The sequence below is a fragment of the Cavia porcellus genome, unplaced genomic scaffold (assembly GCF_034190915.1).
Source record: "Cavia porcellus strain 051 isolate PalLab524CR breed Dunkin Hartley unplaced genomic scaffold, mCavPor4.1 scaffold_6, whole genome shotgun sequence".
Classification (NCBI taxonomy): domain Eukaryota; kingdom Metazoa; phylum Chordata; class Mammalia; order Rodentia; family Caviidae; genus Cavia; species Cavia porcellus.
In genome coordinates this window covers 51089179-51106255 of record NW_026947489.1, presented here as the reverse complement: position 1 = coordinate 51106255, position 17077 = coordinate 51089179, and the positions used below count along the sequence as shown (strand labels likewise).

Genomic DNA, 17077 nt, shown 5'->3' with positions numbered 1-17077 from the left:
GAGTGTCATTGCTTTTCAAACACTCATGGTGCATTACTTTTAAACAATTTATGAATATCTAAACAATCACTTCCATAAGGCTGGGCGTTGTGGCTCACGCCTGTAATCCCAGCACTCAGGAAGCTGAGGCAGGAGGATCACTGCAAAATCAACAACTGTCTAGTCTGCAAAGTGATCTCAAGGCCAGCCTGAATTGCGTAGTGAGACCCTATCTCAAAAAGACAACAACAACAAAAAAATCGCTTCCATTTCAGTAGGTTAAGTGTACCATTCTGAGAAGTGATCAATAACTAGAGTGATAATTTAATTACAAAGCTTATAATTTAATTTACCAAGTACTAACCTTGCTCCTCTTCCTGTCAGCACATTTACTTAATTAATATCTTTGTAATGATTAATTTAATCTCTAGCTCTAGTGAAATTGTATCAACCAAGATAATAAGAATTCTCACTTTTGTGCTTACAATCAGGTACCCAAAGTTTAGTTCAAGGCAGCACCTTTGGCTGAAAGGACGTGAGTTCCATCTGGATTGAGGTAAGATGAGACATGAGCACAAGCCTCTCACAGCTGTGAAGGAGGCTGAGCCTGAGGAAGCACAGAAATAACTGAACCCAGACTCCCAGAAAAACACCCAGGACCCTAGCGCCTCCCTGCTTTCCCACGTGTCTGATTACAGCCCTGTGCCCACTGCGGCCCCACACTGAAGACCTTTCCTTTCTTTCCTGTCTCCTACTTTTCTTCCTCACATTCTCACTTTGCAGCTTTCTCTGCTTTAGTTTTATTTTCCTTCCTTTTTCCCCATTTCTTCTATCATTATTTATTTTCCCTGACATTTATTTTTATATTTCTTTTCTTGTCTTTTCATTGGGCCCACCCAAAGCCCTGGACATGACAGGCACAAAGATCACTTGAGAACCTAATAGCTTAGTGTCAGAGCCCAGTGTCCCTTTCCCACTGTCTTCATGCACTGTCCTCTATTCTTCCAGGATAAATAATCCCACCTCAGTGACCCTGTTTCATCTCACATCACAGGTGGGGGATTAACTCAAGACTCCAAAAGTGGGTCCTTTACCTGCCCATTCTCACACTGTTGCCCCAGCCCAGCAGCCCGTCCCACCTGCTCCATGAGGGACAATGTGACCTGGGTGAGTGAGTTTGTCTTAATGGGTCTCTCAGATGACAGACAGACCCAGGCTGGGCTCTTTGTGCTCTTTGGGGCCACCTACCTGCTGACCCTGCTGGGCAATGGGCTCATCCTCCTCTTGATCGCACTGGACACGCGACTCCACCTGCCCATGTACTTCTTCCTCTGCCACCTTGCAGTTGTGGACATTTGCTACACCTCCAGCGGAGTCCCACAGATGCTGGCACACTTCCTGCTGGAGAAGAAGACCATCTCCTTTGCCCGATGTGGGACCCAGCTCTTCTTCTCCCTGGCCCTTGGGGGGACCGAGTTTTTGCTGCTGGCTGCCATGGCCTATGACCGCTACGTGGCCATCTGTAAGCCCCTGCGTTACATGGCAGTGATGAGTCCCAGGCTCTGTGTGGCACTGGCTGGTGTCCCTTGGCTCATGGGCCTGGCTAACTCTTCTGTGGAGACAGCAGTCACCATGCGCCTGCCCACCTGTGGGCACAATGTGCTGAACCATGTGGCCTGTGAGACCATGGCACTGGTCAGGTTGGCTTGTGTAGATGTCACTCTCAACCAGGTAGTCATAGTGGCCTCCAGTGTGGTGGTACTGCTGCTGCCCTGCTTCCTAGTCTCTCTGTCCTATGTTCACATTGTGGCCTCCATTGTGAAGATCCGCTCTACCCAGGGACGCTGTAGAGCCTTTGAGACCTGCGCCTCTCACCTCTCTGTGGTCTCCATGTCTTATGGGATGGCCCTCTTCACCTATCTCCAGCCCCGTTCCAGGGCCCCAGCTGAGCAGGACAAGGTGGTGGTGCTCTTCTACGCTGTGGTGTCCCCCATGCTGAACCCACTCATTTATAGTCTGCGGAACAAGGACGTCAAGGCTGCTGTAAATCGGGTTCTGATACAGAGCTCGGAGTCTAAATGGTAGGTGGTGACTTTTAGTTGTAAGGCCTCCCTGAGGACACTGGAGACTGGATTAGGAACGGCCAGCACAATACCCAAGAGTTTGTCTGGCTGCGCATGTTATCCTGTGTGTGTGTGTGTGAGACACTGACAGGTGGTAGGACAGTGATCTGTGCTCCTCTCTCCTGTTGTAATAGGGATGTGGGGTTTTGTCTCTGGACTCTATTTTAAGCCCACATCTTATTCCAAAGGAAAGGAATTATATTAACTTAAAAATGCATATGGCTGTATGAGAATAGATAATTATGCTACTAATCTGTGTTAGCTCATCAAAAAGAACAACTTGTACTTTCATTGTTTGATTGCTTGAACATTTTTTCATACCTACATCTTGTAATCTGAAAAAATACTTTGAAAATAACAATACACACAGTCTATAAACCAGTGTTAACCTTCTGTTTTACTATTTTGAAATTCTGTAGCATTGTTTTTATACTTTTTCTCTTTAAAATTAAAAAATACATATGTCCTACTAGAAGGTTAAATGAAATGTGCTTATTTTCTTTAATGAAGAGAGAGAAAAACAATATATCAACAGATATGAATTAGAAATGAGATTACAACAGCAGTCAGGGCAGTGCCCACAGTTTATGCCAAGAAAGTCTATTTCCTTTCTAAAATCTGCAAATCTAAATCTAAATCTCTTCCCTAATCATCGAGAAAGAGGAAAATGAGCTGTAAGTTACACGGTGTCCCACGCCCACGGGATCCCACAGGCCTTGGTTCAGAGGGGCAGAAGTCCTGTGAGCCATGTAAGGTGCAGCCCATCTCACGAGGGAGGGGAACGAACTTCCAGGGCATCCGGGGCCAAAGTCACGGTCTTGGTCCCCACAACTGGACTGTGTGAGTCACACGGGCGTCATTCTGCTGTCTCCCTTTCCAACTGGCAGGGAAGGCTAACAGCAGACCAGAGAGATGCACGTCTGGGACCTCAAGCCAGTATCCCTCTGCACAATGAACTCCAAGGCTGTGCCCTTGGGAGAACTCAGGGATGTGTTCAGAATCCACCCTTTACTAGAGGGCCACACCACACGCCATCAGATGTGGGCCAAGGTCTTCAGAAAGGAGAGAAGTCTGATTTTTCACCGGTAAAAATGTTGTTATCATCCACGATACATAAATAAAAGATTGGGTTTTAGACATCCTACACCATAAAGCAAAGCAGTGATATTTTTGTACTGTTTCAAGAAATTTTTCAGAACTAGACTAAAGTGTCTCACACAAATATCACAGATCTGTGATTTGTTTTACCCACCAAAAAAAAACAACAAAAATGGAGAACAACTCAAGCTTTTACTCTAAGTGTTGAGAAGATGGTGAATGATTGATGAGGACAAAAGGGTGCATTGCCTTAAATGTCTAGTAAAAGTTTTATCAAGATAAAATTCAGGGAACATGAAATTCACATTTGCCCCTTACAGTCTGTGGCAGTTGCTCCTTCCACGACACTGCGCTGCCTCACACCTGCTGGCTCGGAGCATCTTCATCTTCCCCAGAAGGACTCCTCATTCCCGTTAGTGGTCACTCCATCCTTCAACTCCTCCTGACCTCAGCGGTGTGCCTTCGCCAGGGATTTGCCAATACACAAACATGCATTCAGGGAATCCTGAAATATGGGATCTTTTCTTTTTCTCTCATTTAACATAGGGATGACACAAGTGAGACCATTTTGATTTTGATAGTGTACATGGTTTTTATTCCCCCTCGTGTTTGGAAGGCATTGCTGATTAAACATTCCTGTTGCTCAGTTGTTGATCTGTCTAGTCCCATGTTGAAGAGAAAATAATTAATGACAGAAATCGTGTCACAGCCACTCTTGCCACATTTGAGCCACCAGAAGTTTTAAAAGAAACCAATCTCAGGCCTAACCTAAGCAAGCCAACTAGAATGCAAACAGAATAGCTGAACATATATTTTCTTTATAAGCCTCATCTTTCCCAAACCTTTTGACACACCTATATCTCCCAGTTTAGAAATTCTTTTGTCCTTTTTAATGACTTTCTTTTTATAAGTCTAATAGCCACTTGGGTTTTAAAAATTCCTGGCATATTTTTATCTTAAGTTAACTCAGATTTTACACTTTCATTACAGTTTCTTAAATAACAGACTTTTGAGTAACTTTGAGCAGTAAATTGTCTTGGCACCAGCAGAAAGTAGGAAGAAGAGCAAAGGTGTTACTTTTTAGCTGGGGTTGACAGCCTTTTAAGACTTTACACAGCCTTAAGTGACAAATTATCTTTTTTCATGCAGAAACCAACAAGGGAACAAGCTGACCCTAGAGATGCAGTTTAAGAATTATTCCAAAGCTTTTCGTAAGAACTATTTCAGGCATATTGATCAAAATATACTAACCTGAACTACTGAGTTTAAAGTAAATTTACTAATCATTTAAGATGTTTCCCTAATGTTCCCTCATTTCCCTCGTACCTCATTATGGGCAGTCAAGAAGGTTGTTTTCCCTCTTGGTATTATGAGTCAGGGGTCAAACTGTGCTTGTGACTTGTCAAGACTCACTGTAGGCTGTGTGTAAACCATGACATTTTTTTTAAACCTAATATTCAACCTTGTAGTTTGGTTTATTCTCTATAACAAGTTAGGTACAGATTTCAGTTTAAACTTAATCTCATGATTTAAACCCTTTAAAAAACATCTTTATCTTGTTTTGGTGTTGTTGTTGCTTTGTTTTGTGTTTTTGACTGTGTTTTGTATTTTCGCTATGCAGTTCAAGCTGGTCTTGAACTCACTTTATAGTTCAGGCTGGTCTTCAGCTGGCAACAATCTTCCTGCCTCAGCCTCTGGAGTTCTGGGATTACAGGCATGTGCCACCATGTCCAGCCTAATGTTGATCCTATTTGTAGCATTTTTCCTTGGCATTGTATTGTGTTTTATTTCAGTTTTTCCTGTATTTACTTGTCACAAGTTGGGAGTTTGGAGTTCATTCTCTGTTATCATTACTGCTCTGCTGTGAGCAGTAATGATATGGGGAAACAGTTCAGGCAGCTGCTTTGCAGCAATGGAGGGAGGATTAACAGAAAAAGGAGATACATAAAACAATTACCTCCCTTCGGGGTACCATAGTCCTTTTTTAGGAGACTCACAATAGAGATTTCATAACATTTCCCTTATTTTGACAGTATAGACTTACACCAATAAGAGAAGGTTAAAGAAAAAGTATCAAGGTATAGAATAAAAAAGAGACTGAAAGGAAGTTATCTGATAGGAGAGAGACTGAAGTTTGAACTGGGGCCTGAAGGTGAACAAAACCCAAGCATTTTTTAATTTGGGAGAAATCAAAAAGGGAGAAGGGAACATGAAAATGGACACTGTTCTATCTTATTATCTTCTAGAGGAGGCAGACAGAGGCCAGGTGAGGTTCAGAACAAAGTCAAGGCTAGAGGTAGCTGGAGGGCCAACTAGAGTGGGTGAGACTGTTAGACGGATGGAAGGAAGAACAGAAAGACAGGCATTTCATATCTCCCAGTAGCCCCACAGTGGCAGTGGCCACGAGCAAAGACCCGCATCCTACGTATTCTGAAGGGTCAGGCCAAAGGGACAATTTTCCAAGCTGGAAAGGACTAGGACAGCACTAGGATTCTTGGACAGATGGACAGAATAAAACAGCAAACCCCTCAAGGGGAAACACAAAAACTCACATGAATCCTAGGAGATGAGACCGAGGCAGGATCGTGGGTTCAAGGTCAGCCTGGAGTACATAGCAAGTTTAAAGTTGGCCTGAAATACATATCAAGACCCTTTATTCTTTTGAAATTCTTTATGTGAAGAACAGGAGTATAAAAATGAACCAAATTATAAAAATGACAGAAATCCTGGCAATCACATTGGGGGTTCGGGGGCTTTTTGTTTTTTGTTGTTATGCTACTGGGGATCAAACTCACAACCTCAGGCTTGCTAGGCAGGTGCTTATACCACTGAGCTGTATCTCCAGCCCCTGGCAATGATGTTGGGTCACAGGTTTCAACAACTGTCCTGAATATAAAGAAACAGATGGTACACTGACGAAGAGGATGTCATCAAAACCCAGAATATATAATAGGGGCCTCTAGTTGACTATAAAATTGATTCACTTATTAGAACTCCGCAAAAGTCACAGACTCTGAAGTGTCAGATATAAAGGAAGGGGGAAGGATCAGTGGGTCTTGTGAAACACTGTTCACAGTGACATGTCAGCTCTTCCACTACTGGCCAATGCCAAGCAGAAGATACAAGTGTATGTTCTGTGAGAAAAAAGTTTTTCTCTAGCAGGTAAAAAAAGTTTATGGAAAATGATAGGATCTCTAGTGTCGACGTGGTTTTCATCAAGTAAATATCATCTCTTAGTGCCATTTTGGAACCCAGTAGCTTTATAATCTCCGACCTCCCTGTATACTCTGAAGTGAATACTGTCACAGGATATAATTTATCCTCCATCTAAATCCATCTAACTGATAAAACTACTCATCAATGACAAAAAACTCTCATAATTTAATCTACAGTGACAAAGTAAACCCATACTTATTACAGCCTTTTTCGTGTGGATAAATATTCTTATTGTGGAAATATTAAAGAAATAAGTACAATAACTAATGCTGAGTTGAGATAATGCTCTAAGAATATAAATAATAAATTAAAAAATAAAAAGTGTAGATGTCTTTTCTGTTCAGGCATAAAAGAAGAACAGGATTCAGGGTTATCCAGTTATAATAAACAGCTAAAAAAATTAGAAAAAAATAAAAAATATTATTTTCAGAATTTGAAAAGGAGCACAGAAGTGTATTTCTGTGAGAAGGAAAAACAGTGAAATAGTTGATATAATCACACAGACTTCCTGCCAGCAGGCAGTATCCAGACTGTGGCATAAGGACAGGGAATTCAAACAGAGTCTGGAAACATTGCTCAGTTAAGGACGTGGAGTTTCAGGGTAGTGAGAAGTGTAGGGCTCCAAGGAGGAGTTAGCTACACAGAGTAAAAGGGCTAAAAACTGGTCTTTGAGTCTTTGGCTAAACCTCAGTCTGTGTGTGGGGGGCAAAAGCCCCACAAAATCAAGAAAGAATAACTCTGAAGGAAAGGAAAATTATAAAACAAATAACCTCCAGATCTCAGCCAAGATTCATTTTGTCACTCTTCAGTTAAAAAGGAACATTATCACATAAAATGTAACTATTTTCTGCCATATGAATGGTAGAAAAGCTAAACCTCAGAAATTGAGTAAAGTTACATTTAGAATAAAGACCATCTCAGGCTCCCTAAATTAGCTTGCAAAACCTACAGGATTAAACTAATTTATGACTAACTTTACTGACTTCTGTACCAAAAATATGTTTTAATAGAATACAATAAAATCGAGTATCCAATAACTTAAAATTCTTATGTCCAACATTCAATCAGAAGTTATTAAACCTTTATAAACTCAGGGAAATATATTCTCATAACCCGGAACAAATCAGTTAACAAATACAGACATACAAATTGGAAAACTGCCCACCCAGTGATCCCAAGCAGCCAGGGCGCATCACTGTGCCCCATGGTGTGAGATGAAGGCCTGCACAGCCCACTCCACCTAGCCATGCAGCCTTGGTGCACCACTCAGACCCTGGTAGGGCCCCACTTAGTGACCCCAAGCAGCTGGGGAGTAATGGTGCACAATGTGGTACAAGTTAAAGACCTACACAGCAAATTCCACCAAGCCATGAAGCTATGTTGTGCCATTTGAATCCTGGTAGGATCCTGGCCAGAAATCCCAAAACACGGGATAGCCTTGGTGTGCCACTTCACACATGGTAAGGCCTTGCCCAGTGACCCCAAGAACCCAGGGAGCATCAGTGTGCCATATGGCATGAACAGAAGGCCAGAAGAGTATATTCCACTTAGCCATGCAGCATTGGTAGCCACTTTGGACACAGTGGCCCCAATCATATGGGGAGCCTCAGTCCATCCATTCAGAGAGACTCCAACCAACAAGGGACCTTGTAAGACTTGCCTAACAACCTCTACTCAGCGAGGGAAAAACTTCCCAAAACTGACAGCTACCCTTGACACAGGAAACAACTCACACACTCCATTCAGCTGCCCCAAGGGTATACAAAAAAATAACAAAACAAAAGAGCAAAATGCCATCTCAAACCTCCAGCCCATACCAAAAAAGCCTAGGAGAGATGGATGTAGAATAAAGTATAAGCCATACACCTGAAGGTTCTGAAATGATAGCAACTGAAGTAAAGAACAACTCCATGAAGTTGTAAAGGAAATCAGATCAGAAATAACCTCCCAAGTAAAACAAGAAATGAAAACATAATGAAAGAAATTCTGAACACATCTAAAAAAGAAATAGTTTAAAAAATAGAGCAGCACTGCAAAAAGATAGAAACCTTGAATGAACAATATACGAAAGAAATAGAATGCATGAAACAAATTCAAAGAGATATACAGAAAATCAAAAATTCCATCAAAAGCTGGCAAAACCACCTCAATGAATGTGAAGATAGACTTTCAGGCCTTGAAGACAGATTCCAGCTAGTGAATAGGAAAGCAAAGATCTTTTTAAAATAACAACAAATCAGGAAATAACAATACAATGGTTGGGAGATGATGCAAAGAAAAATAATATAAGATTGATAGGTGTCAGTAAAAAAGAAAGTGACAAAGAAAATGATATAAAAAGACTATTTCAGAAGTAAGAGCAGAAAATTTCAAAAACATAGGAAAAGAAACTGACATACAGATCAGTGTAGCATATAGAACTCCAATTAGCCATAACCAAAATAAATCTACATCCAGATATGTAATAATCAGCATCCCAGAAATTCAACATAAGAACAGAACTATAAAAGCTGTTAGAGAAAAGAAACAAATCACCTATAAAGGAAAGCCCATCAGAATCATGGCAGACTTCTCATTACAAACAATAAAGTAAGAAGAGCATGGAGAGAAGTATTTCAAATCCTAAGGGAAAATGACTTCCAACCTGGATTGATGTATACTACAAAGCTATCCTTCAAAATTGATGGAGAAATAAGATACTTCCATGCAAAGAACAACTGAAAAACCTCATAACCACCAAACCAACCCTACAGAGAATACTGAAATATATTCTAGGTAGACACAAAAATAACTACAATTTCAAGAACATCAACATAAAACAACAAAGCAGGGAGGGAAAAGGTAAAGAACCAACAACAGAAAGATAATGACAAAAATAAGCTAAAATATATCAACTATAACTATTAATATAAATGGTATCAATTTACCAATTAAAAGAAACAGGCTGACAGAGTGGATTAAGAAACACCCAATCAAATACTGTATACAAGAAACCCATCTAACCCAAAAGGGAATCCATAGACTGATAGTCAAAGGATGAAAAACAATATTTCATAAAACAAGAACCCAGAAAAAAATCAGAGGTAGCTATTCTGTTTGCAGACAATATGAACTTCAACCCAAGAATGACCAAAAGAGATAAAGAAGGTCACTACATACTGGTTAGCAGGAAATCTCAAGAGGAAGAGATAACAATCTTAAATACATATATACCAAATGTAGGAGCACCCAGCTATATAAAACAAATATTAATAGACATGAAAAATCAAATAAGCAATAATATAATTATAATAGGAGAACTTAACCCCATTGACACAAAGAAACTGATCAACTAGACAAAAACACCAAAGAATAACAGAACTGAATCACACTTGTGAACAAATTGACTTAGTAGAGGTGTACAGAGTGTTCTACACAATATCATAATGTACATTCTTCTCTGGTTCAAAGGGGACATTCTCTAAAATAGACCATATAATAAGTTCATAGAACATGATTAAGTAAATGCAAAAGAATCAAAATTATCCCATTCATATTATCTGATCATAGTGTAATGAAACTGGAAATTAATGACAAAAGAAATTGTAAAACCCCCCAAAACACATGGAAATTAAATAATAAACTCGAGAACAATCAATGAGTCACAGAGGAAATTAAAGAACAACTTAAATGATATCTACAAGCAAACAAAAATGCAAATAGAACTTACCAGAACTTGTGGGATGAAATGAAAGCAGTCCTCAGAGGGAAATTTTATTGCAGTGAATTCCCACATCAGGAAAACAGAGTAAACACAAACAAATAACCTGATGCTACACCTCAAACATCTAAAAAAGAAGAGCAAGTCAAGCCCAAAGCCAAAAGAAGGGAGGAAATTATAAAGATCAGATCAGAAATTGATACAATCAAAATTAAGAAAATAATACATACTATAGAAATGATCCATGAAAGTACAGCCTTAAGAAAACAATAGAAAGAATTAAGTTGGTTCTTTGAAAGAATAAATAAAACTGATAAGCTCATAGTCAACCTTATTTTGAAAAAATGAAAGAAAAAATCCAAATTCACACAATACGGAATGAAAAGGGAGAAATCATTACAAATCCTGTGGAAATACAGATCATCAATACTTAGAAAAAACTTCCTCTCATAGGTTTGATAACACAGAAGAAATGGACAGATCCCTAGAAACATGAATTGCCAAAGTTGGATCAAGAAGATTAAACTGATGAATAACCCAATTTCAGTCAATGAAGCTGAAAATGTAACTAAACCTTATCAACAAAGAAAAGCTCAGGTCCTGATGGATTCACAGCTGAATTCTACAAGGAATTCAAGGAAAACAATGTCAACACTCCTTAAACTCTTCAATGAAAATGAAAGGATAGCAGTTCTCCCTAATTCATTCCTGGGAGCAAGTATTACCCTAATACCAAAACCAGAGAAAGATTAAATCAGAAAAGAGAACTAATGGCCAATCTCCTTAAGGAACATAGATACAAAAATTCTCAATAAAATACTGGCAAAGAGAATGCAGAAAGTCATCAAAAAATAATACACCATAAGCTAGTGGGATTCATTGCAGGAATGTATAGGTGGTTCAAAATACATAAATCAATAAACATAACACATTATATCAATAGAGCCAAAAATAAGAATCACATGATTATTTCAATAAATGCAGAAATCACTTTTGATAAAGTCCAACACTCTTTCATGATAACCGTATGGAAAATCAGAATAGATGGTCTTTACCTCAGTCTGATAAGACCCATCTATGACAAATCAACAGTATCATATTAAATGGGCAAAAACTGAAAGCTTTCACTCTAAAATCAGGAACAAGAAAAGGCTGTCCACTATTACCACTCCTGTTTAATATAGTGCTGGAAACATTCACCAGAGCAATTAGATGAGAGAAATAAAAGGAATAAGCATGGGACTGGAAGAAGTTAAATTATCATTATTTTCAGATAACATGATAGTCTACATACAAACCCCTAAATCTCCATTGAAAGACTTTCAGATGTAATAATCAAATTCAGTAATATAGCTGTATACAAAGTCAGCACTCAAAAATCAATACTATTCCTGTACATAAACAACAAACTTACCAAGAGAAAAATTAGGGAAACCATACCTGTCAGAGTAGCATCCCAAAAATGAGACACTTAGGAATCAGTCTAACAAAGGAAGTAAAAAAGCTATACAGTGAAAATTAAAGTATTCTGAATAAAGAAAATGAAGAGGATTTCAGAAAGTGGAAAGACATTCCTTGTTCATGGATAGGAAGCACAAACATTGTGACAATGGCCATTGCCCCAAAATTGTTATATAGATTTAATGCAATCCCAATCCAAATACCATTTGTATACCTCACAGATCTAGACAAATCATTCCTAAAATTCATCTGAACCAGAAGAGACCTAGAATAGCACAGGCAATTCTGGGCAACAAAGGCAAGGCAGGAGGCATCACAGTCCCTGACTGGAAGTTTTACTACAAAGCTACTGTGATAAAATCAGCATGATACTGGAATAAAAACATACCTGAAGATCAGTGGAATAGATTGGAAGAGATAGCCACAAATACAAACACACTCAGTCACCTTCACAAGGAGGCCAAGCATGTTCACTAGAAGAAAGATAGCTTCTTTAATAAATGATGCTGAAAAAAAGTGGCTCTCCATATGTGGAAAACTAAAACCAGACCCATGCCTATCACCATGCACTACAATAACGTCAAAATGGGTCAAAGATCTAAATATACAACAGGAACACTAAATATTCTGGAAGACAAAGTAAGTAAAAAACTTGAAGACATGGGGTAGGAAGGGAATTCATGAACAAAAACCAAACTGCATGGGAAGTACTTCCCAGAATCAACAACTGGGATCTTGTCTTATTAAAAAGTTTTTGCATGTCAAAAGAAATCTCCAACAGAGTGAAAAGAAAACCCACAAATTGGTAAAAAAAAAAAAATCTTAGTCAATTCTCCCTCAGACAAAAAACTTCTATCTAAAACATATAAAGAAGTAAAAAACAAAATCAGGCCCCAAAATTTAAAGACCCAATCCATAAATGAGCATCTGAGAAAAATAATCATTTTTCAGCTAAAGAAATACAAATGGGAAATAAATACATGAAGAACTATTCAACATTAAGTTGAATATTTCAGCATCTTCCAAACCCTCCATATCCTAACTGATTTTATTTAAAAAATACAAATTAAGACAGCACTGAGATTCCATCTCCAGAAAGAATGACCAGGATCAAGAAAACAGCCAACAACAAATGCTGGAGAGGCTATGAGAGAAAAGGAACTCTTCTGCATTGTTGGTGGGAGTGTAGACTGGTGCAACCACTGTGGAAATCAGTGTGGAGGCCCTCAAAAAGCTGGTATTGGAGCTCCCATTTGATCCAGCTACCCCATTTTGGGGCATATTCCTAGAACAACTGAAAGCATCATATGTGCACCCAAGTTTATAGCAGCACAATTTGTAATAGCCAAATCTTGGAAATGACTCATCAACCTAGGAATGGATAAAGAAAGATGTGGTATTTTTATACAATGGAGTACTACTCATTGTAAAGCTATAAAGAAAGACCACACTTTTATGAATAAATGGATACAACTTGAGGCTATACTCATAGGTAAAATACGTCAAACTCATATGTGTAAATTCTGTTCTCTCTCTAGTGTAACAAACTGAAAGCATAAATAAGGTCTAAAATCTTCAATAAATATTCTGAAAGGGTAAGAAACTGCTCAAAGGAGAAAAATAATTAGGATAAAGAAAAGGAGAAGAAAAGCAACAGAAAAGAAAAAAGATATAAATTTGTATGTGTACACTTAAGGTAGGTAAGATGGTTGTACTACTAATTCTATTAGTTCTTGGGACAAAAAGTTATCATTCGTAGGATTAAATCAATTTTGCATGCCCATATCTGGTAACCTGAGTAAGTCTTTGAAAATACTAAGCCAAAACTACTTTGAAGACAATAAGATTCACTAAGATACCCATTCTGGTTTGACTATTGTCTTCTTTGGAAGTCCTGTAATGTTTACAATGCCTAAGTTTTATTGGTCTTGTTCGCTACTGTTTTGTCCAACTTTATAATATCTAATAAGATAGACAATTCTTTTTAAGGAAACAAGAGACAACGTTGATAACCATTGTTGATAAACTTGTATTCTCTTCTACACCATGTGCTATGTCTATCCTTGGTATTGACTGACAGCTTTGTTTTGCCATATTTGACTGTATTCTTCCCCCCCCCAAAGAAAGTAATAAGCACTAAGGAGTAATAAAATCCAAGATGTGTAAATTTTGTTGTAAAAAAGAGAGGGGAAAAAAAAAAAAGAAAAGGAGCTCTAACGGATATAACAGCAAGTGTGTTTGGGGGTGTTAAATAGCTGACTTTATCAATGTTTTTGGAACATTGAACACAGCTGTTTGCAGTCTCCCTGTTTGAATGTCCACCTTGTGTTCTTTGATACTGTGATTTGAGGAACTATTTTCAAGAAAATAGTGTGTAATCTACTAGCAGGTAATTTCTTACTGTTATGGTTTTTTGTTTTGTTTTGTTTTGTAGTTCTGTATTGCGTGTACCCTTACGCCGCTTTGGTTTGTTTTGCGTTTTTCTCTTTTTCCTCTTAAATAAAAAAAAAAAAAAAAAAAAAGAAAATACTAAGCCAAATAACAACCTTTGTTTTGAAAGCCTATATTGTTATTGTTGCTTACTTGTCTCTTTTGTTTCTTGTATTTGTTTTGGTTTTGTCTCTTTAAAATAAAATAAAAGAAAGTGACAAAACTAAATGCAATGAAAAACTAAAATATGTAACATTTAAATTTGTGCTATATGAACTCTACAACAGTTGGGACTCTGCACAGTAAGAGTACCAAACTTTGGGGCTAGGGATTTAGCTCAGCGGCATAAGCACCTGCCTTGCAAGTGTGCAGTCGTGAGTTCAATCCCTAGTACCGATAAAAACGAAAAAGACAAAAAAAAAAAAAGTACCAAACTTTTTTTTTTGGTCTTCTTGAGACAGTGTCTTGCTATACAGTTCAGGCTGGCCTTCGACTCACTTTGTGGCCCAGGCTGGCCTCGTACTCACAGCAATCCTCCTGCCTCAGCCTCCTGAGTGCTAGGATTATAGGCCTGCACCACCACACCTCTGCACTAAGAATACCAAGCTTTATGCTCCTAAAATTATAGGTACCAATTTTAGATCTTCAAGTGGTGTGAAGCAAAAATAGACAAAAATAAAAAGAGAAAATTGCAGTTAGATAATTCAATACTTGCCTTTCATAGATGAAAAGTAGACAGAAATTCAGCTAGGATATGGAGGGTTTGGAAGATGTGAACAATACTGTCAACCACGTGGCCCTATGTGACACTTAGAGAATGCTTCACCAACCATCAGCAGGACATGTGTTCCTCTCCAGGAGCACTTTCTCAGGAGGGATAATAAGCTGCATCATAAGTCTCAAATTTAAAGCACTGGAGTAATGCAGAGCAGGTACTCTGATCACTGTAGAATTAAGTGAATTTTAAATTAAAAATAAATTCTAGAAAGGTATCTGGGCAAATCCCACAAATACTTGCAAATTAAATATACTTATTTGATTAATGCATCTATCAAAGCAGAAATGAAAAAAAACTGAAAAACAGTCTGAAATTAGCAAAAATGAAAATACAACATACAATATTTGTGTGATATCTTTCCAAATGCAGGACTAAAATGATAGTCTTTACATAAAATGGGAAAGAAACTTCGGCTCTTACCTCAGAATATATACAAAATTAATATGAAATGGCTAAGATCTGAATGTATGATCCACAACTATAAAGCTTTCTACAAAACTTTGTCATCCTAGGATGGCAAAAGTTTCTTAATAGGAAATCAAATCATGAACAAGAAAAGAAAAAATATACAATCTCATATTTTTAATATACTAACAGTTACACTATATATATAACCAACATATTATAAACATTGATTATCTCTAGAAAATATATAATTGAAAAATGAATCAGGAAAAATTGAGACTTTTTTCCTTAAATTCTTACATAGTCTTTGTGTTAAATATAGATATCTACTTTCACAGAAACAAAAATAAATTTTAATTTTTTTAACTTTATTTTGAAAGTAGTAAAATACAACAGAACAAGACAGAATAAAGCCAACTAAGATCGTACAGTGAAATTGGTACAGAACTTCACAGCAGGTTACCGGGATAACAGTAATAGGTATCACAGTATATTTCGTTATCTTTACAATAGCTGTTCTTTCAATCACATATATCAAAATAAAATGAAATACAGAACATTATAGAACTTATCAAAACAGAATACTGAATAGAGCAGTACCATTAATCAGAATAGAACAAAACGGTAATAATAATATTTGTCTTCAAAGAGATGGTAGAAGGAAATCCTCCTTATTTGCTATGGTCAACCTCCCAGGAGATGCTCAGATTTCTGGTTCCCATTTGCTAATGGGGGGACAGTAGAAATGAGGTAGGGGAAGTGGGATGTTTGACTCTAGGCTGTGCACCAGTAGGTTCACTATTGCTTAGCAGAGAGGCAGGCTGGTTGCTTGGTTTCCCAGCTTCATAAGTTCCAACACGGTGTGGATCTCAGAAGACACTGGTGGTTCTCTCCCTGGAGGGGCTGTTGTCTGACACACTGCAGCCACTTACCAGGGAGGGGAGCTGCTTGCTTGGCTTCCCAGGGTCCTAAGTTCCAACATGGTATGGATCTCAGGAGACATTGGTGGTTCTTCCCCTGGAAGGGCCACAGTCTGCCATACCACCTCCGCTTACCAGGGAGGGGAGCTGCCTGCTTGGTTTCCCAGCGTCCTAAGTTCCAACATGGCATGGATGTCAAGAGCTGCTGGTGGTTCTCCCCCTGGAAGGGCTGCAGTCTGCCACACTGCAGCCACTTACCAGGGTAGCAAGCTGCCTGCTTGGTTTCCCAGGGTCCTAAGTTCCAACATGGCATGGATGTCAGGAGCTGCTGGTGGTTCTCCCCCTGGAAGGGCCGCAGTCTGCCACACCGCCGCCGCTTACCAGGGAGGGGAGGTGCTTGCTTTATAAAAATAAATTTTAAAATACACTTTCTGCTAAATATTTTGGCACTGCTTTCAGAATTTAACACACACAAAAAAAAAAAAAACCTTAAAGATTTAGCACAAGGAACTTGGAAAGAACCCTGGGAATAGTTAAGGTGAGACCACTAAAGCAAAAGCTTTTGAGAGCCAGCAGCTCCACCTCTGCCTGTTGGCCACCACTACCTTAAGGCTGCTGCCCGCAAACAGCCAGCATGGATGGAGGGAGCCAGCAGATCCACCTCCACCTGCCAGTCTCTGACAGCAGAAGGCTTGCTCCCTGTGGGCCACCAGTGGCAACAGGGACTTGCAGCCAGGTAAGCTCCGTGCACCTGTAGGCCACCATTGGAGGTCCTTGCTTCTTCTGGGCAGCCATCACCCACTGGGAGAATCAGAGAAGCACATCCCTTTGTGCCTGCCACCATTGGGGAAGCCCCAGTGTAGCTGTAGGGGTATGGAGAAGCCCACTACCATGTCCTGTTCCCTGTAAACCCAGGATCAGAGGATCACAGGTGCCTTTCCCATTCCCTTACACTGTGGAGGGGCAC

The 17077-nt window shown here is 39.0% G+C and overlaps 1 protein-coding gene across 1 annotated transcript; it reads left to right on the top strand.

Annotated features, from left to right (window-relative positions):
• Nucleotides 1-1125: 1125 nt before the first annotated feature.
• Nucleotides 1126-2344, top strand: LOC100726413 (olfactory receptor 2F1-like). The gene has a single exon (XM_003475305.3). It carries the CDS (start codon nucleotides 1126-1128, stop codon nucleotides 2062-2064), a length of 939 nt encoding a protein of 312 aa, XP_003475353.2. The 3' UTR covers nucleotides 2065-2344.
• Nucleotides 2345-17077: the final 14733 nt, after the last annotated feature.